The following is a 21,902-nucleotide window of genomic DNA, read 5'->3' as shown; positions in this document are numbered from 1 at the left end:
AGATGTGTCAAGTCATAGTTCTTCAGTAATTAATCTGCAATGTAGAAAATAATGAAAGAAAAGAAAAAAACACTAAATGAGAATTTGAGTTAAATAAAAAATTAAAAACTGTAATTTGAAGTCACCATTAGGTGTCAGGTCACTGCTGGCATCGAATGGCTAGAAGCTGAAAAGACACAGCCTTTCTGTGTAATGTATAAGGTTTTCACTGTGTATACTAAATATCTCCTTAAGTTAACAAGCGAGATGAGGCAGTTTCATTTGGTTTGGCCCAATTTCATATAAAAACATGTGAACAGCCATACTATAAAGGATGGCTATGAATCCAAAAACATAGCTTAGATTTCTCGAAGTAAGGGGCTATTCAACCAAAATAATAAATTACCATAATCATAACAATAACAACAACAACCACAATAATAATAATAATAATAACCATAATAATAATAATAATAATAATAATAACCAAAATAATAATAGCAATAACAATTAATAAAGACCCACATCATTAGTCTGAAAATACAACTTTAAATTTTTTTTTTTGAAATGCTATGCAAACTGTAGTATTATCAACCCTGCTTGAGAAACCTTTTACATGATATTGTATTTGCATTTCAGCACCTCTTTAGGATAATTTTTGTTATTGTTTTATCACACTTTCAAATCTAAATCTAAAAAAACTAGGCCCTCGTTTAATCCGCCCTGGGTCATGTCTTCAGGATGCTTATTAACCCAACCTCTGATGCATGAATGGAAGGTAACTGCTTCCATCTAGTGGCTAGAGGCTGAAAGGACGCAGACTTCTACAAATCAGATATGATGATGATGATGAGAAGAAAGAAACCAGAGAACCAAAACACTTTAAAAGTCCACCATTTTATGAGTAAATCAAACTGAAACTTCACTAATGAATCATTCATTTAGGATTGATGGATCGATAAAATTCCATTAATGCAGTGACGAAAAGAATAAAACACAAGAGGGAGAAAAAAGAAGAATCAAAAGGAGGGTGACATGGAAGATCCAGAGAGGTAAGTGATGAGAAAGGTACAAATGACCAGATAGATAGGCATCCAGACATGTAAGTATCCATTAAAGAAAGTAACCAGAGAGGTAAGTGGCCAAAAAGTGAAGTATCTGGAAAGACATGTGGTAAGTGACCATAGGAAAACACTGCAGAGCCAGGTACTGCTGTTGGGAGCAGGTCAGACTTATAGTCCATCTGCATGCGATTAAAAGCTCCAGATCCCGGTGTATGCAGATGTCCCCAGTGATCCGCATTCTGCCTCCACCTCTCTGCCACAAACTCTGTCCAGTGCTTCTGTTTGTTCCACTGGCCTTTACATTTGGGTGTTTGCGGATGTCTCCATCTCCAACGGATGATCTCTTCCTCAGCATGGTGAGGTTGGTTCTTTGCCACAGATCTTTGTTACTGATGGTGTCGGGCCAGTTAAGTATCCAGAAAGGTCAGTTATTGATGAAGAGTTTGGATTTTGTTTACTGAGAAAGGTTCTCCATGTTTCGACTCCAGCAGAACTGACTCACATTGGTGTTGAAGATCCAGGATCTTTGTTGTGATGGCCAGGTCCCTTGAACTCCAGATGTTCTTAAGTTGGATGAATGCATCCTCTGGCCTTGCCAGTCCTATCCAGTACATCGGCATCAGTTCCGCCCTGTTTGTCAACAATGTCCAGAGGTGAACTGTTCTAAATGCTTCACCTTCCAGATTGATGGGCAAAAGTAAGTGTGCATTTTAAAACACTTGCTTTCCCCCTGTGGATGCTTTTAAACCGAGGCGAGCTGAGTTGGTTGCGATGGTGTTGGTCCATCTGCATGCGATTAAAAGCTGCAGAATTGTATGCAGATGGCCTAGTGCAGCATTAACCATAACCACAAATCTGTCCAGTGCTTCTGTTTGTTGGCCTTAGAGTTGGGTGTGACATGTCTATGGGAGGAAGCGTCCCGAATGAGGGCATCTGAAAATGTAGGTTCCAGACAGTTAAGTATCCAGAAAGGTCAGTCTCAAGAGAGTTAAGTAACTGAGAAAGTAAGTGTCCAGCAATGTCAATTTCCAGAGAAGTAAGTGTCAAGGAAGACAAATATCCAGAGAGATAAGAAACCAGAAATTGTCCAAAAAGTAAATCATCCAGGAAGGTCATTATCCAGTCACGTAAGTGTCCAGAAATGAACAAATGTCCAGAAATGTACAAATGTCAAGAACGGAAGCGAGAAAGCACAAAGACTCCAGGGTAGAAGCAAAGTCAATAAGCGTAATAGTACAGGCAATAATAATAGTAATGTGACTAATAATGATAGTGGTAGTAGTAGTGGGTGTCAGCAAGGCCTCAGCAGGTGGCACGATGACAGTCCAAATATAACCCCGATTCCTGGGAACCTGCCAAATTATTTATATAATCACAGTAATAAGCAGAGTAACGAAGGAAAAAAATTAAGACTACTTATAAAAGCAGCAATGACTATAGTAGAATGTCAATAATGATATAGGGAATAGTATTAGTAATGTGACTAATGTATTAGTAATGTGAGTGTAGTGGGCTAAAATGTATTAAAGTTAAGAAAGGATGAAGTTGAATTATACTAAGTGGATTATTGATCTAAAGAGTAATAAACCTAACAATAGCTCGCAAAATAAACACTACTTACTATAATATACAACTCTGTCCAAAACTGAGGTTCTGTTTGTGTCAGATAAACACACACACAAAAACAAATACACCAAAGTTTTTTCTAACTGTATTTTTGCAGAAGTGGAAGAAAAGGACGTTTCTGGTTTAGAACATGTTTTCAATATCATATTCAAGATTGTATGGCTTCCATCAGTAGAGTCTTCATGTGCAGATGATTAAGTGAGTAAGTGGACCTTTAGTGGAGATACTTATGTCAACTGCTGCCAAGATTACAATGCTATCACATTCATTTTAAATTCAAACCCTGTCAAAATGTTATGAAATGTAAATGTTAAATATCCTATCAAAGTTTAAATTTGCGCAGAAACGACAACATAACATAACATAACATGATCACATAATAACGAAAAATAAAAGCTGCAGTTGGGCCGCTGTCACTGAACGTAAATCGGATTTAGTTCTCATGATCACATCACAAGGGCCAACAATCTGACCCACATAATGATCTCAGATCGGTCCCTATTCAATTACTGCGCGGTTTTTTTCCCCTACTGGATTGTCGTATGTTGATGACGTCGAGGTAATGGCCGCTCTCGCTGTGGCGTGAGGACTGTTATATTTTCTCTACCATAGCTGTTAAATAAACCCCTAAAATATTTATTGTAGACTAACAAAAAAAAAAAGAACATCAGCAGGAGAGGGCAGTTCTTAACGCAGCAGTGCTGTCTTTGAAGAGCTCCGGGTCGGCAAGGTGAATGAAAAAATGTGTGGTTGTTAGCAGCTAGCAGCTACAGAGTGTAGCTGCGCTTTTAGCATATAGCTAGCTACAGGGATGGATGTATTGCTTCTCGAACTACGGACGAGTGTGCTGCAATGTCCGCTCTTTGTTAAAGCGGCTGTGTCCGGTTAGCCTTGCACCTAGTAATACCAGTTTATTTGTTTATATGCTTCCAGGACGATTCGCTGTTCGGGCTGGGCATTGTGCTCGGTGGTTAGCAAGCTCTCCGCGTTGACGTTGAAGTTATGGGCCTTCTTGCGACCCAGCTATTAGAAGTGCAATACCAGTCATTTTTCAACGCAGCTGAACTTAAGCATTTACAAACATGGACATGTTGTCTCAGTATGTTCACGTTAGTCGGTAACGTGAACTTCCCCATGGAACCCTTACGAGACATTTGCAGTCACGTTTTATGAGGTTTTATAAACTCCTACCATCGGCAGATAACGTTATCGCTAGTTGTTAGCTAGCTTGCTAGTTGCTAGGATTTTGCTTTGCTGTTGAATTAGCAGCACGGGAAGCTAACTTTCATTAAGCATATACAGTTCTCGATTATACGCATATTATTATGTCTTACTCTAATACAAACGGTTTTTTAAAAATATAGCTTTTGTCCTCTCAATTTACATAGCCAGTGTGTTAGCAAGCTGGCTAGTTTTATTTGCTCAGGCAATTTCGAGGCTACACAATTACAAACGGTTAGTTTGCTGTTGTACATTGTAGTGTGTTATTTAGTCCAACGCCTTTGGTCTACTTTATTATGAAGAGTCCTACATATGCCAAACTCAATTCGTAGGTATATACGTAAGATATTTACAATATTAAATTAAGTGTCTTGTAATACTCCCATAATACCATCAGTATTTTTACATCATCCAAAACTTTGGGTTGTGGTAATTTGCTTAGATTTTCTTTGGGTACATGATTTGTTTTTTCATAATTTTATTGGTAAGTTAATGTTCAAAATCCTATTCTACCTTGTATGTAACCTATGACATATGTTACATTGACAGGTATTTGAATGGAGTATGGCATGATGTATTTTAATTGCATAGAAATGCAGAAGTTTACTATCAAAGGATGGGCTCAGTTAGGATATAACATGTTGATTGTTTTTACAGACTGCTGTTTTTCTTTTTACACCAGAATATTCTCTAATGGATACTCCTGAAAGCCCTACCCAGTCCCCTCAGTCTCCTGAGGAGGAGGAGAAGGGCCTTTCTGACAGTGAGCTGCTGGATTCTCCTGATGAAGAGGAGGACGGGGTCATCTCTGACAGTGAGATACTCCATGAGGAGGAGAATGGGGAGCTTGTTGAGGAGGAGGAAGAGGTGTTGTGGAGCCAAAGAAGAGATTCGAAATTAGAAGAGGATGGAGAAGAAGACAATGAGGTGGTGCCCGACTTTGTCTCTGACCCAGAGGATGAGGAGCCTGTAGGAGAAACAGAAGGGATGGGACAGGAGGATGGGACCATTTTGCTGATGGATGGGGACGAAGATGGGCCGCAGGGGGAACAGTTGGATGGGGAGGACGAGAAGGAAGGAGAGGAGCAAGAGGATGGAGTCATTGACACCCCACAGTCTCCAGACTCAGAACAGGGCAAGAGCTTCATTCCTGAAGAGGATGGAGAAGACGGGGAAGAAGAATACAGTGACCACAGAAAGAACAGCTATGCAGATTGGGAGACAGCTGAGGTGGATGATGATGAGGGAGAAGAAGACAAAATCAAGGCTGAGGAGGAAGAAGGGATGAGAGCAGAGGAGAGGAGGAGAGCTGTCGTGGTGAGGGAGATGAAGATGAAGGATGACCCGGTGTCTGTTTCCCGGGAGCTGGACGAGCATGAGCTGGATTATGACGAGGAGGTCCCAGAGGAACCCAGTATCCCTGCACACGAAGAAGAGGAAGATGATGAAGACATAAAAGCGGAGGGAGAAGAAGAGGAGGAGACTGAGGACAAGAGCAATAAGAGGAAGGAAAAGAAACCCATCCTTCCCCCGTCTCCTAAAGACAGTGATTTCAAGAGGTCGGGTGACTCCAAAGGGCCTGAGAGGATGCGCAGAGATTCCTTCAGAGACAAGAAGAAGGATGAGGATGATGGAGAGATTGATGAAGGAGAGATTGATGTAAGTGATCATAGTTTGGTTTTTAATGTTATGTTGTGATTAAAACAAAAAAAAGATTTTGAATGTATGTAGTTATCGCTGGACAATAGAGATAATCAAAACTAGTCAAAGTTGCAGCATTGCTCTCCTGCTCTGCGGCCTACAATGCACCCTTAAATTCAAGTGATACGAACACTGTTGCATGTGTGTCTGAATTCTGACTACCAGATTGGCAAATTAACATTCAACATTAGATACCACTTTCTCCCTAGCAAAGTTTACAACATTAACATTATGTAGCAGCTACTCATTTTTTACTGGCGCTGACTGTCTTAACCTTATGAACTTAAAAGTTTTCAAATTTGGTATTTGGATTCACTTGTGAAATACAGGAGTGACAAAGTCAGTAGGCCACCCCTATTTAAATGTGCAAGATAAATATTGAATCACCCCTGTATAACTATCTTTGGTCAATACTTCATTCGCAGTACATTCAATATTTTGAATTACAATTGGTAAATGACTATAAGTCACCAAAATAACATCACCAAATATACAGTCTGGTGCTCACTGTATCAACCTCTATCAGACATAATGCACTCTTACACTAAGAGAGAGAACGAGAACCTCCTCTTTATAAGTATCAGTATCCCGTCCCCATTCCCACAGTCAGTCAGTGAGAAAACAGATCTCAGTCAGATATACTGCTCCTGGGAAAAAAGTTTTTTCCTCCCCTGGCAGGGAAAAAACTGCCATTGTGTGTGTGAACTCGTGTGGCATGCCGTTTCGGCCGCCGGTAAGCCTGTGTGTTAAAACAGTTGGAGGGGAGAGGACGACGACGATGACACAAGCTCTCCAAACTTTACTCAAACTTGCTGTTATTGTTTACTATTCACATACATTTTTTTCAAACTAATAACAGTATTATGTGGTGTGGCTACATTCCGAAAGACTGCATTTTCAAAATAGGCTTGGTGCAAATCTGACATTTTGATGTGAATTATGTGACGATAAGGGGATCAATTTGACTAAACTTTTAAGCTACAGTGCCCACAATATGTAAATTTGAAGGTTAAACAATAAGATGTATAGTCAAGAAAAATGTAAATTACAAAAAAGTGGTATGATGGGCAGTCGCTCTTTACAGAGGGGCAATATTTTCAGAGGCAAAGCTTTTTCTTTGCACCGATTTTAACTTTCATAAAGACATGACTCGGACATCTGGATGCAAGTGTGTCTTGTTGCAGCCTGCTAGTAACCCATTTTTCCCCAAGTAACTTCTTGCAATCACAAATGCTCATAATCTGCCAAAGCAGCATTCAGTAACGAACGTCTGCACGATTGGGATTGCACTCTCAAACCGGATTCTGCTCTTTTCCAATGATGACTTGTAGACTGAGTAGAACTAAGAATTGGTTCTGTTCGCTTTCAAATCTTTTGCTGTTAATATACTTCCATATTTATGTCAGCTGACAGCGCAGTGTCTCATACTGTTGACTGTTCCTGATGTAAAGATAAAGGCTGTCACATTGGTTCATTTCTGAAAATGTCGTCACTCATCCATTTTATGTTGGGTATAATGAATAATTCTAAATGCATTGCAATGCAATGCAAACCTGCATCTGAATGTTGTATCAACTTTTTTTTATTACATGAAATTTAAATAAGACACCTTTCAAATACCTTATTTAAGCATGACATGTTTCTAGGATACAATAAGGTGCTCTAAGATGTCATGATTTCCCTTTTGAATGTGCAGGACGATGACTTGGAGGAGGGGGAGGTCAAAGATCCCTCGGACAGGAAGATCAGACCACGTCCCATCTGCAGGTTCTTCATCAAAGGTATGTAGGTGGTGAAAAATATCTCACCCCAGAGCCAAACTAATACATCAGCAAGGTTGATATTATTTGCCAATTTTATCTTATGTCAGACTTATTGGTATATTTGTTTATGTAACTGGGTGCGTAACAAGAAATTGCACATAATTAGTGCAGCCTTTACAAGGGTTGTCCACAAGAATGCTCTGATTAGTTTATATTTCAACACTAAAATGTCTTACTTGGTAAATTTCTTCTTTTAAAAGTGCTGAATTTGAAATTCAGAGGCTCAGAATATTTATGTCTACAGCAGGGGGAGCTGTTGTAATAAATATAGATTTCATTTGGTTTATCTGTTGTTCTCATGTATTCAATAAACACACACACACACACAGATTTTTACAATATGGTTTATTGATATAATTTAGGATATATCTTATTGGCATTTGTCTATTTGAATACATTTGGCTTTTGCAATTTTAAAAACGGTTATGAAAATGTCTCCCTTTCATATTGTCTTAATCCCTAAAAATATGTTTTGTTACTCTCTCTGTGTCACTGTGTCATCAACTACCTGTAATCATTTTAACATTTTGTTCTCTCCAGGAAATTGCACTTGGGGTATGAACTGTAGGTTCATCCACCCCGGAGTAAATGACAAAGGTAACTATTCCCTCATCAGTAAGCCGGACCTCTTCTCACCCAACGGAGCCCCTCCTGGAGGACCTCACCCACTCATACCCAATAACCCTTGGGTACGTCTTGTTCTTTTGTTAAACAGTAAAAGCGGTGTATAACATCTGTAATATTGAATTGTGCACACACTGCTGTAACATTGTTACAGCACATGAACCCAGATGAACAAGATGCATAAAAACAAATAGGCAAATGCTCAGGATATAGATCTACTCAGTCTGCAGTTCTACTGATGGTATCGCTGGGCCTCTGTATCTCTCTGTGAGCATGTGTGTAATACAGAGAATCTATTGAATTAATTTTGTCGCTATTTTAGGCTGGACCTGCAGTTGAGGAGCTTCCTCCACCTCCTCCTCCAGTGGAGCCTCCTGTGGAAAGTGCCTGGGAGCGAGGCCTAAGGCATGCCAAAGAGGTAAACCCTTTCACTGGATCTCCCAGAAAAAAATAAGCTTGTGGCAAATTGACCAGCTGTCATGCTGCTAAGAGTGTGTAAACTAACTGTGACTGTAGACCTTTTTGTTTATTTACACTCCAGACCAAGTGAGAGAGCTTGCAAATTGGAAGTTTTTCTGTTTTATTGCACTACTACTCTTTACTGTTACCTGTTTTGAAAGCTGATATATTCTTAAAGCCTATTTTGAGATCCAAATGGGTTTTGATCTCTACCTTGTCACAGAAGGTTTTCCTTTGAAGAATAGGACCAGCATTACACTACATATACAGCAACATAGACACAAACGATGAAGGCAGCCAAAGACATGCCCTTAACTTACCTATTTTCACATTAATATAAAAACTTGCAGATTTCAGTGAACTGAATTTCACATTTACAGTCATTCATATCAGTGTTTTAATCAAGTTGTTCCGGTTCCCGTAGGTGCTGAAAAAGGCCACCATCCGTAAGGAGCAGGAGCCAGACTTTGAGGAGAAGCGTTTCAACGTGACCATCGGAGAGGACGAGAGAGAGTTTGACAAAGAGAATGACTTCTTCAGAGAACGCAGCTACCGCATCATCAGAGAGTAATAACTCCCTCCATTGAACATATCAAACAATGATAATCATAAGAAACGCTCCATCTGAGATTAGGCCAGGGTGGCACACCTGTCACACCTCCACTACTAGTTAACAGCTTTCAGGCAGCAGGAAGGCTTCATGAGAATATCTGTATTAATGTGATGGAGAGATGCTTTCTTTTTGTATTTCAACAAATCTTTCATTTTAGCAAGTTTAACATTTACAAAAGGGAAACACATTTACTATACATAAATCTATAAAATTCAATTAATGAGTGACAACAAAAATGCAAAGTAATAATGTGCATAGAGAAGTCAGTGTCCATGGTGATCATCAGTAGGCACATAGAGTATGTAAGAGCGTATAGGCCCCTCAGATCCAAGGTCAACAGTTTTCCACATACAACACTAGTTATCAGTTTGTTTAAATAGCATCTTTCTTCCAGTAGACCATACATGACAGGGATGTGGTTCAAGTCAAACACAACTACAGGACCTTTTTAATATAGTCCAGACCTTTTGTCCTGTGTAATAGTTTATTGAGAGATGCTGTTGTATTTAATCTCCATTACGCGACATCATAGGACATCTTTTGTAATCACATAACAGATCCATGAAACTACAGCTTAGGGAAAGATTTTTTTTTAATTATCATTATTTTACTTTTTCAACAACTTGAAATGCCTTTTGTCATTAGTTACGTTTTTACATTTGATTACCCCCCCCCCCACATACAAGTTTAATCACACCAGTTTATCTGTACATGCTGGTGAACTATAATAAAATCTCCATTTAAGTATTTGTAGTAAGGACCATGACTGGCTTTCCTCCCCTTTTTAGAAAAGATTTAACTTTCTAATGTTGCCGCAAAATGCATACTCAGAATAAGTATGTAGTAAATGTACTAAATATGATATGATTGATATTTAGTCATTGATACTTATCTGTTTTCTTCTTTCAGTGAAATGGACTTTAGAGATCCTGTTTATAGGTAAGTATATACTAACTTAGCCAGCCTTCATACAACTCCTAACTAGGCCATAGTGTAGACCAGAGTTTACTTATCAGCGTACAGTGGGCACATCTGGACCCAGACCTATAACTGAACAAACGCTTTACCCTCTGTGCTGAATAAACATCTATGTCACTTTTATGAGGTATCGTACAATTCAATTGTGTTTTCCTCCACAGTGACCCATACGCTGATCCATACTATGACTATGAAATGGAGGCCCTCTGGCGAGGTGGCCAGTATGAAAACTTCAGAGTGCAGTACACAGAAGCTCCGCTTCCTTACCACTACAGTGTGAGTATCCTGCACAGTCTCAAAATATGCGCACTAACATTCAAATTTACATCGCCAAAGGGGGTTCTTCAACAGTGCAAAGTAAAGCAAAAATGCCAAAGCGTAAAGTCCAAACAGGCTACAAGAAGTGAATAGTACAGTGGATAGCACAAAGACATGAGAACGGTTATACCGACAAAAAAGTCGCAAAATAAGTTCACCCTTTAGTCCTGTTGGAGTAATTGCTAAAAACAGTAGTCCCCAGTTTTTTTGTTTTGTTTGTAATTACTGAGCCTTTTCTTTAGGAATGAAACTATATATTTGTGAATCATAAAAATTGAATTGCCACAGACCAAACTGAACGCATCCATCTCGATAGGAGCGTGAACGCGACCGGGATCCTCGGGAGCGGCCCCGGGACCGAGAGCGGGAGAGGGATCACCGGGAGAGGGAACGCCGGCAGAGAGAGAGGGAGAGAGAGCGGGAGCGCGAGAAGGAGAGGATGCGGCGCAAGGAGGAGTGGGAGAGGGACCGGATGAAGCGTGATGAGAAGGAGAGGCCGAGGATGCGTCCTCCTCGAGACCCCAGGGAGAAAAAAGACGAAGACAAACTGAAACCACACTCTCCTCTCAGCCTGACCCCAAAGTAAGTGAATTTTTTGGCTTTAGGTTGATGGTTGTTTTATGCAGAAATGTGTGATGTCATGTTGTGATACTCCAGGAACGAGCGAGGACAGTAAAACCCGGTCCTTAGCATGTTTTTATTTTATGTGGCACAGTTATGTCTGTGATTATTGGTTGTGGTTGATGCAGACAAGCATGCATCACTTTTGTAGCACTGTCAATACTGGTATCAGTGTTTGGTAGTTTAAAGAATCTGTTAATGTCAGTGATAGTCAATTTTCCCTTCAATCTATTTTTTATTTTAAGAATTGTGAACAAGATATATAAACTTCTAAGCACTAACATATTACAGTTGAAAAATCTTTTTATCAATCTAAGACAAACTAATGCTGATGTATCAGCCTGGCTCATTTATCGCTCTAAGTGATAGCTAACATATATGGTTTTGTTTTATTTGTCCTTCACAATGAAAATGGAGACCATGAGTTTGTTTATTCATTGTATATATTGTGTATTTTTCCCTTTCTAACATCTACAAACGAATTTACAAATAAACAACCCACATTCAAAGGAAGAACAAAAAATGTAAAAAGGCAACAACTACGAAAAGACAGACTATGTTTCAGCCTATATCATTAAAAAGGAAAAAGAGCAAAACTTTTTAATATATAATAGGGACTTAAGCTCAGAAATGGAAGTGTTATGGTGTCTAATGCACCTCTTTCATTTCGTTCGTGAACTTGATAGCTGTAGAAAGCCAGCAGCGATTTTCTTTAAATTTGGCACAAACGTCCGACCGGACTCAAGGATGAACTTTTTCCTTTTTTGGTGGTCAAGTTATCCAGTCCTTGTGAATGACATATCTCAGGAGCACCTTCAGGAGAATTTACTGATTTAGAATTTGGTGGTCAATGATCAAGGTCATTGAGAACTCAAAAAAACACACTTTTTCCCATTACTCAAAATGAATAGGCTAATTATTAGAATTTTACACAAATGTGTGATCGAATACAATAATGAAATGATGTGAATTTAACTGGTTGGCAGAGGCATACAGTCGGGAAGCGGTATATCTATTTTAGGTTACAAAGGAAGTTTCCACACTACTTCTGGATATTTTGAAGAAGTTGTTAAATTTGTTGACGCAGATTGTGTGTAGCTGTCCAAAACCTGCTAGAGAGATTCAATGATGATTGGCGGTTTGAGTGCCAATGAGAAGTAGAAGAATGGCAGAAGACAATGTTTGAAACCTTTAGTGATAGTCCTTTTTTCCTTTAGATGTTTAAGCAATTGGTAATACAAAGGTTGTCTGTGGGATGTTGAGTACCAAAAAAGTATTAATTAATGTTCCCATATCCTGGGTTTCAGTGAAGCACTGTCAAATTGCTGGGACAAAATGTAGATGCTTTTCCATCCATGAATATGATTCCAGAGAAACTGTTGTAATTTTGGTGAGTTCTTTTGGAAGAAGGGTATTTAATGTTTGCTGTTTGAGTTTTAGTTTTGTATTTCTGCAGGTTCTTTATAAAGAATGGTTGTCTTCATGTTATATTTCTTGGTAGTAAGCTATTCTGCTTTTCCGCCCCAACGTTTTGACTTTGTGATTATGACTTGGCAAAAATGTAAAATGTATTCATCTCTAACTTTCAAGGCCTATTATACCTTAATGTAATGGTACTTTGATGAAACCCCAACATTTGGGGGTATTCTGTATTATTATATTATATATTTTTTAAATATACAAGAATGGGGAAAGAAGCATCTCCACTGAGCTGACTATATACTGAAACAGCTGACACCAATGACGCAATGTAAAAGACCTTCTGTTTTACAGGAGTCTAGTGTGACAAACAAATCATCTGGCGAGTCAAGGAATTGTCATCTCAATGATGCCTAAATCATAAAAAAATCCCAGTACAAACATAAATCAGTTGCGCTCATTTATTTGCAACATTGTCCACAATGGCAAAAAAGCTTCCAGAGATATTGGATAGTGTAAATGGTATAGCAAAAAATATTTGGCAGTTGACATTCTGAAGTTGGATATCTTCACATAACCTAAACCTAGTTGATGGAAAAGTTATTTTTATATTGTATGACAGACAATTAAGACTTAACACGGAAAAACCAGGTTCCACAAAATGCAAATCATGCACTGACATTATCTTGTTTACCAAGCCCTTTTTAGAGACTCGGCTTTATATTCAGTATTTGCTTTTCCCTGACACAATAGGCATGGGAATTTGTAATTAGACAACCCACTTACTGCTAAAAAGTATTCCTCTCAATGTGCCACAAAACACTACAACTCTGTCTGCATTATTTCAAGTTGTCTATAAAGCTACTTCTATGGAGCAAATTTCCCCGCTGCGGGACTAATAAAGGCTTATCTTATCTTAACCTTCCCTCCTTGTGATTCAGAATTGACAAACTATCACAGTCAACCAAACTATGACGGATAAGCCAGCCTGCTATTGTTTCACCCACATTCGTAGTCTGGTTATGAAATTGTGGAACTTAACAAGTTTCTCACATTAGCCTTGGAGGCAGCACATGATGATGTTGGCGTTCTAGTCACTTTTCATGTCAACAACCAACACCCTTGAGCTATTGTGTTAAATGATGAGTGATGTAAAGCACTGAGGCAATATTACCTGCCAGAGGCGATGTGGAAATCCTTGCAGTCCAAATACCTAATTTCTTGGGACTACTACTCTTAGTCATTGAATTGTCAGTTTCTACTGAAGCAGTGTTGATTTTTAAGTGTGACAGCAGCAGGAAGGAAGGAGCTCTGGTTCCTCTCCTTCACACACCACGAGTGTAGCAGTCTCACTGAAGGAGCTCTTTATATAGCCTGCATGTTATATATAATAGATTTTATGGTGTCATGTTTTAGTTGCGCTTTTTGTAGTCCTACTTCGTTGTGGTTTTTTTGCCATGGCAGACCTCCATCAGTGACATCCGACATCGGATTCTCTGAGCACAGCATTTGTCTTTTCCTAAATCCTATGAATTCTCCTTCAGACTGGCTTATGCTTGCCTGCGGACCTGCTTCTCCAGAAGGCTCCTCAGGCAGAGTCATTAATCTTACAAAAGCTCTGTCAAAAATTACCTTTTGTTGTACTCTATGGGCCTTAAGGTTTATTTGCCCCACTTCCTTTTTTCATTCCTTCCTCAAAGGAAACGTTCTGTTAAGAAAACATTTGAGAGCTAATAATAGCTCTCGTGTTGTGATTCTATTTTTAGCTCTGACATCACTTGTTAGCTCTTGCATCACACCTGCGGAAATTCTCATCACCTGGGGGGATATGTGCCAGTTATTTACTCTGGACGGCCACTCATTAATTGTGGTTGAGTAGATGATTATGTTATTCGAAGTATGTTTCCCGTTCCACATTGATGTTGGTGTTATTTTTAATTCTTCCTTGAGATATTAAGCAGTTTACGCACATTATCCAAAGGTGGTTTCTGTTTTCATTGCAAACCAATGGGAATGGTGTGTTAATACTAATACTAACACAATAACATCTCAACAAATTCCATTCTCAAAAGTAACACTTTCTATGAATTGCCCTGATTCCTGTATTACGACATGTTGTTTGTGGGTGAGGTGAAATCTCCTCTTGCATGAGTCATGTTACGTGTGTATGTGTTCCGGTTTGTTTTGTCTGTGAGAGAGTCTTGCCACACACTAAAGCGTTGAGAAGAAGAGCTGTAAAAATGTCGGAGGGAGCCAGCACTCCAGTCTTATATCGGCCAAAGAATGCCCTAAATCTGCAGTATGGCAGCAAATCACCAAGGAGTCATATGAACCACGGATTAATTACCCAGTTTAACCATCATAGGGTGAAATAAAGTATTGCTGCCGATTGTTATCAGCCTATATAAAGTAAAATATATGCAGTCTGGAGATCAGCATTGATCCTTTCAAGTCGTCAATTCCTGATAACACTCCATTGTGAACAACAAATCTGTGTTGAAATTGGCAGGAGAGCCAACAATAGTAAATAACAGCAGTTGTCATTATGCTGCGTACAAGCTCCATTTACTAAAAACTAGTATTGGACAAAGCTTATTAATAACCTTATTATGGTGCGTTCCTTTGTAATCTTGGAATATTAAGCTTTGCTGAGGAACTTGAATAAATCCAGTAGTTTGGTTGAGATGTTTTCACAGCAATATATACTAAATATAAGAGAGTGAATGATGAGCTGTTTAACTTCCTGACACTAGCTCTAAACCGCTTATAATACATCATTAACGCTGCCAATACCAAGATTTTTATATCAATAAAAATACAATCTTTTACCTCGTCATTTGAGTTGTGTTTTTATGAATATAACCACAAAAGATGAATTTAACAAAGTAAAAGGATATAGTTGATGATAAAAAATGTAAGTTCATTAGCTATACGGCCATTAGAAATATTTTGGTTAATAATCATAGAAAACATGTAACTGTGATTTCCCTCTGATATGATTGATAATTGATTAACAAAGGCTTTTCCAATTCGCTAGAGGGTTCTGAGTTTTCTCTGGTGTTTTAATGACTGTGTTGGTCAGTCTGTCTGCTTGACTGACAAAAGCATTTTGCTGCCAACAAAATGACTTAAGTGAGATGAACAGAGTGACAACTTTATTTTATCAGATAAAACAGAAGTTGGCAAACTGCATCATTCGCAGTTGATATTTACTTGCAATTAATTTGCAGGTAGTGAAGCGCAATATATGTTAGATTAATACTTATACAGCAAAATGTTTAGAATTGCAATGACTCAGTTATGGTGATAATATCGTATTGTGGGGCCTTTGGTGATTCCTAGCCCTACCAACAGTGTTATCATCACTTCACTTGTTCAACTGATTTAAGCAGTTTACAGAAAAGACACTAGACTGCCTGCTGTCATTACAGACATATTTGAGCTAACACTCACGGAGCTGCACCACTGCAGTATGAAAATAAGGGAAACACTGGAGTGGATATTTGGTGTTAAGTATTGACATGAGAGCATATCTATTGCTTCCACACAGCTCTCAACATGGCGAAGGCTGAGCCGGCAGAGTGCTGACAGTTTACAGATTGTAAAGCCCAAATTCGTGATTTTGGGATATACAAAATAAATTGAATTGAATTGAACAGTGATAAAAGTGTTAATCTGATAATGAGGGACCTGAAGGTGGGTTCTACACTTCTGCAACTAGGGTCGGGAAGGCATAGTCAGCGAAAAGCACCTTATGAGTGCGGTGCAGCACGGCTTTAGCTAACCAGTCGGGGACATCAGAAACTCACTTGCTCTAAAATGCACAGGCGGCCGGCCGGCTATGTAAACAAAGCACAGTGAAGTTCTGATAACAACACACACACACACAGAGGGAGAGTTACCTCATTCTCTGCTCAGGTTGACATGACTACAGTATATCCTAATGCAGCAAATGCAAATAGTTGCTATATTAATGCTCTGTATCCCTTATATAGAACCTTTAGGGGGGAAAAATTGGTTATTTTTCGAATTTCTGGAACGCAGGGCAGTTTCTTTCAGGGTGGGAATATCCACTCATCTTGATCATTTCCTCCAACAAATATTTAGATACACCATTGAAGATAAACTTTTATGTAAAATAAACATTGGCCTCTCTACCGGGGAAAATCCCATACATGTTGATTTTAAATGTCGCAGCAGGGAATTATCAAGACCTACATTGCAAATCAATTCAATTCAGTTTATTTTGTATAGTCCAAAATCACAATTACAAATTTGCCTCAGAGGGCTTTACAATCTGTACACATGCGACATCCTCTGTCCCGGAACCCTCACATCGGCACAGGAAAAACTCCCCTAAAAAAAAAACTCCCTTGTGTATATATATCTGATGTATCATATTAGCAGGTTACTGCTTCTCTTGAGGGTGGGTCCCATTATGATGCATAAAGTAAGCCAAACAAAGAAAAAACCCTCAAGCAAGTGTTTAAGCAGGACACTCTTTGTTCTCATGCTAAATATTCATGGTATGTAAGTACGTTTATTGGGAGTGTAAAATCACTGCCTCATTATACTTAACAAAAAATACATTTACAGAGGGAAGATGATAATGTTAAATATAAACCGACTCTTTGAAATAAAGAGAGAGTTTGCCTTCTGTGATCTGAGTGCATGTGGGGGAATGTAAGTGTTCTGACGTGTAGATAGTAGGTCAGTGAGGACAGAATCATGTGTTGAAATCTTTGGTTCTAGTAAAAATTCTAGGGGCTGCATTTTGCAGTAGTTAAGAGGGGAAGGAAAGAATATTTCAATTTTATTTTATTTGCATAGCCCAATATCAAAAATCACAACTTTACCTCAGAGGGCTTTACAATCTGCACAACATAAGACACCCTCTGTCCTTGGATCCTCGCATTAGATAAGGAAAAACTCCATAAACAAAACCCTTTAACACACAGGGGATACAATGTAAGAAACCTCAGGGAGATCAACTGAAAAGCGATAGGTGTCAATTTTGCATTAAATGTCATGTGTACAGAATGAACAATAAATAAAATTACAACATAGTCAATCCATGTGACAGATATTATACATACAATGATAGTAGTATTAACAATAGTAGGACTAATAATGGCAGAAATAATTGGAAAAATGATTACCACTTATAATAAAATCAGCAGTAGTAGATGTATGATAATGATGATAAAATCTGTAAAAGTAGCAGTAATAGAATTGTCAGTAATAGTAGCAGTGGGTGTCAGGTAGGCTATAACCACAATCCATGAAAAACATTCAATAATGGGACATTGATGCATACAAATGGAGATGGAGAGAGAGGAAGTCCCTCAGCAGTCTAGGTCTATAGCAGCATATGGAGGGGCTGGTCCAAGGCAATCGTGAGCCAGCCCTAACTATGAGCGTCGCTGAAGAGTCTTAAGCCTTGCTTGTAGCACAGCAGCTACACTGCCACTTGTGTCTAACCAACCATTGCTCATCTTTTCAATCTTCTCAGCAGGCCGATGGAGCCTCCCTCCAAGAAAGAGGTTGTTCCCGTTATGAGGCGACCAGATGAGTGGAAGGATCCCTGGCGCCGGTCCAAATCCCCCAGGAGACGCCCTGGGCTGGGATCCCCGCCGCGAGGACGCCGCAGACATCGGCCCTCGGGCTCCTCCGTGTCTCTGTCCAATTCCTCCAGGTAGGAAGTCCACCTTCAGTATAGGATATTCTGTGTGATCGTGTTTGGGGAAATAAGTTTTAATTTGTGGAAAAACAAGAAGCATTCACATTATGCTGTGGGGGTTTGGCTGAAAATTGCCTGCTGATGGAGCTTCCCAATGAAGGGGAATTAATTCTCCCATTGTAAAATTTGAATGGAGTTTGCTGGAAGTATGAATGAGTAGAGTTCAAAATGCATGAAAATGTTTCAATTCAGAACATTTCCAAATGGTGATTTTTATTTTTCTGGAATATGTGGAATATTTCTGAAATTATGAAAGTTAGGAATGAGAGAAGTGATTGAAAAAAGTGAATACTTTTTGAAGTGAAAGGGAATGCCCTAATTGAGGAGAATGTTTTGTTTTTTTAAGAATTAAGTCAAGCCAAGGTTTTGTATTACACTATATTGTAATGGCGCATAATTTTCATGTTCTTAGGTCGTCAGTATCATATGACACCAATATCTTCACACTCACATAAAAAGGAAAAACTCAAGTTCAAGTACCTCTGGCAGGCTGTGTCAGTGGTGTATGAATGGGTGTGAATGGTTAAAAGTCCTGATGGACAGGTGGCACCTTGCATGGTAGCCCCTTACGATTAGGTGTGAATGGGTGAATAATGATGTGAATGGGTGAATAATGATATGAATGATCTTTCCTTTTTATGTAACTCCATACTTCTAGTTCACTGCATCTCAGAAGGAAATATTACAACTATTTGAGAACTAGTACCAATTACTTACTAGTTAGACTATTTTGCAGATTCAGATTCCCAATACAAAATATAATAATAATAATAATAATAATAATAATAATAATAATAATCAATCCTTTATTAGTCCCACAATGGGGAAATTATTTCTCTGCATTTAACCCATCCCGGAGGAGCAGTGGGCTGCAATGGTAGCGCCCGGGGAGCAACTTGGGGTTAGGTGTCTCGCTCAAGGACACCTCGGCATGTTGCTGGTAGAGGGGTTTGAACCACCAACCTTGTGGTTACGGGACAAGCGCTCTACCTCATGTGCCACAGCCGCCCCAAATATAAAATAACTAATAAACTATGATGTATTAATAAGTAGGATATAGCCTAATTAAAGAAGGTTAAAATTAGCTTTGCCTTTACCAGTTACCATAACATTATAAAGATGAACACATCAATGCATCAATAATTTTGATACAATAATATCGGCCTACTGTAAATGTTCAATTCAATTTATTTTATATAGCTCAAAACCACAAATTACAAATTTGCCTCAGAGAGATTTACAATCTGTACACATAAAACATCCTCTGTCCCGGAACCCTCACATCGGCACAGGAAAAACTCTCCTAAAAAACCCTTAACAGGAGAAAAAAAGGAAGAAACCTATGGGAGAACGACAGAGGAGGGATCCTTCTCCCAGGATGGACAGAATGCAATAGATGTCATGTGTACAGAATGAACAACATAACAGAGTTACAACACATTCAATGTATATGACATAAATTATTCATTTAATAAGCAGAATAATAACCGAAAAAATTAAGACTACTTATAATAAAAGCAGCAATGAATAGAGTAGAATTAAAACAATGATATAGGGAATAGTATTAGTAATGTGACTAATGATAATAACGGTAGTAGCAGTGGGTGTCAGCAGGGCCACAGCAGGAGGCACGACCACGGCCCAGATATAACCACGATTCATGGAAATCTGCGATGTATTAACTTTTAGTACTTAAAGTATATGTTGATGTCAATACTTTTGTTCTTTTAAGTTACATCTTTTAACTCGCGCAGCTAGCAGCCCGGGGAAGCAGCAAAGTCTAAAGCTGACAGGGCTGGAGGCGCAAGCGAGTTTCACTTTCAGAGGCCAACTCGAGTCAGTCGCTGCGCACCGCGGCAGAGAAAATGCACAGCCAGAGTGCCAGCCAGCCCACCGTTTGAGTGTAAAAGTTGAAAACTATTTTAAGTTCACTGTGAAACTATGGCGAGTCAAAATAGACTTTGGTGGGCCTCCAGAATCGAGGTATTCAATGGGAACTTTGCCTGTTACTTTACAGGAGAAGTTAGGTATGTTCCCACTTAAAACATAATGAAGAAATAGATGAAGATAAATCCTTTGTTCAATAATTAATTGTGGTTCCTATTGAATAAATAATCACCCAAGTTATTAATTCATAATCCTTTGCCGATAGATAAGTAACAAATTAGTCCATGAGGGGGATTTGTCACTTGAGCTGTCATTTATTAATCATTTTTATAACATCAATTTGGTATAATCTTAATGAAAGATCTGAATGCATTTCCAAAGACGATGTATAGTGATTTTTCTTTTTTACAGTAAACCGAACAACAGCCACAGCCTTGCTACGTGTTGCAACAACAGTTATTGACGGATACACCAATGCAGAGTGATTGTGCAGTACAGCCATACCATTCACTCTGATTGTAATTCAGGCATAGTATAAGGGTGGCTGTGATGCAATGAAAATGTGGGCTAAACAGCTGGTTTTATAGCAAGCTGACAAGTGGTACTAGTGTCATATCTGTCCAGTTTTCAGTTGATTCCCCCGATCAACCTGTTACTATACATTGTAATTCAATGAAACTTATTCGTTTTAGAGTTTGCAGGTCTGTTTTAAAAAGTCGTACATTTATCTTAACTATTGTGCTTTGTCTTTGTGTTGCAGGTCTTCGTCTCGCTCTTCATCCTTTACAGGTTCTGGCTCATCTCGCTCCCGCAGCCGCTCCTCCTCCTTCAGCTCCTACTCCAGCCACTCCTCCCAGCGCAGCTCCTTCAGTGGCAGCCGCTCTAGGTACACCGTGTTTGTGTGTCGGTTTCTATCTATGTGTATCTCACTACACTTGGCCTATGAATTTGCACTAGCACAGTCATACAGTCTTTCCTCTGTTCAAGCCGCAGACCTTTTTATACAGTGTTTGCAATTCCTGTGGGATTTCAATTCAATTCAATTCAATTCAGTTTATTTTGTATAGCCCAGAATCACAAATTACAAATTTGCCTCAGAGGGCTTTACAATCTGTGCACATGCGACATCCTCTGTCCTTCCCTCACATCGGCACAGGAAAAACTCCCCTAAAAAACCCCTTTAACAGGGAGAAAAAAGGAAGAAACCTATGGGAGAACGACAGAGGAGGGATCCTTCTCCCAGGATGGACAGAATGCAATAGATGTCATGTGTACAGAATGAGCAGCATAACAGTTCTTAGATACAACACATTCAATGTATATGACATAAATGATTCATATAATAAGACTACATATAATAACAGCAGCAATTATTACAGTAGAATTATAGCCATGAAAATAGGGATAGTAATGTGACTAATAATAATAATCGAAGTAGCAGTGGGTGTCAGTCGGCTCACAGCAGGAGGCACGACTACGGTTCAGGTACCACAACGTTTCATGGAAACCTGCAGAACGAGAAAGCAAAAGGGCTTCAGGGTGGAAGTAAAGCTAAAATGCTTAATGGTACAGGTAATAGTAATAGTAATGTGACTAGTAATAATAATAATGGTGGTAGCAGTCGGTGTCAGCAGGGCCGTAGCAGGATGCACATCCACGGTCCAGGTACAGCCACGATTTATAGAAGCCTGCGAAGCGAGAAAGCACAAAGACTCCAGGGTAGAAGCAAGTCAATAAGCGTAATAGTACAGGCAATAATAATAGTAATGTGACTAATAATGATAGTGGTAGTAGTAGTGGGTGTCAGCAGGGCCTCAGTCGGTGGCACG

At 39.1% G+C, this 21,902-nt stretch overlaps 1 protein-coding gene across 1 annotated transcript; it reads left to right on the top strand.

Annotated features, from left to right (window-relative positions):
• Nucleotides 1-3,157: 3,157 nt before the first annotated feature.
• Nucleotides 3,158-20,959, top strand: LOC129116475 (zinc finger CCCH domain-containing protein 18-like; the record flags this gene model as incomplete). The annotated part of the gene is given in 11 exon segments (XM_054627352.1): nucleotides 3,158-3,399; nucleotides 4,573-5,549; nucleotides 7,288-7,372; nucleotides 7,955-8,103; nucleotides 8,361-8,456; nucleotides 8,922-9,064; nucleotides 10,020-10,049; nucleotides 10,250-10,364; nucleotides 10,723-10,988; nucleotides 17,959-18,141; nucleotides 20,834-20,959. Coding segments are annotated over 10 exon segments (2,159 nt in total), but the record flags the coding sequence as incomplete, so codon positions are not given.
• Nucleotides 20,960-21,902: the final 943 nt, after the last annotated feature.

This window comes from Anoplopoma fimbria, unplaced genomic scaffold (genome assembly GCF_027596085.1).
Source record: "Anoplopoma fimbria isolate UVic2021 breed Golden Eagle Sablefish unplaced genomic scaffold, Afim_UVic_2022 Un_contig_8676_pilon_pilon, whole genome shotgun sequence".
Lineage (NCBI taxonomy): Eukaryota > Metazoa > Chordata > Actinopteri > Perciformes > Anoplopomatidae > Anoplopoma > Anoplopoma fimbria.
This window is presented reverse-complemented; position numbering and strand designations above follow the sequence as displayed.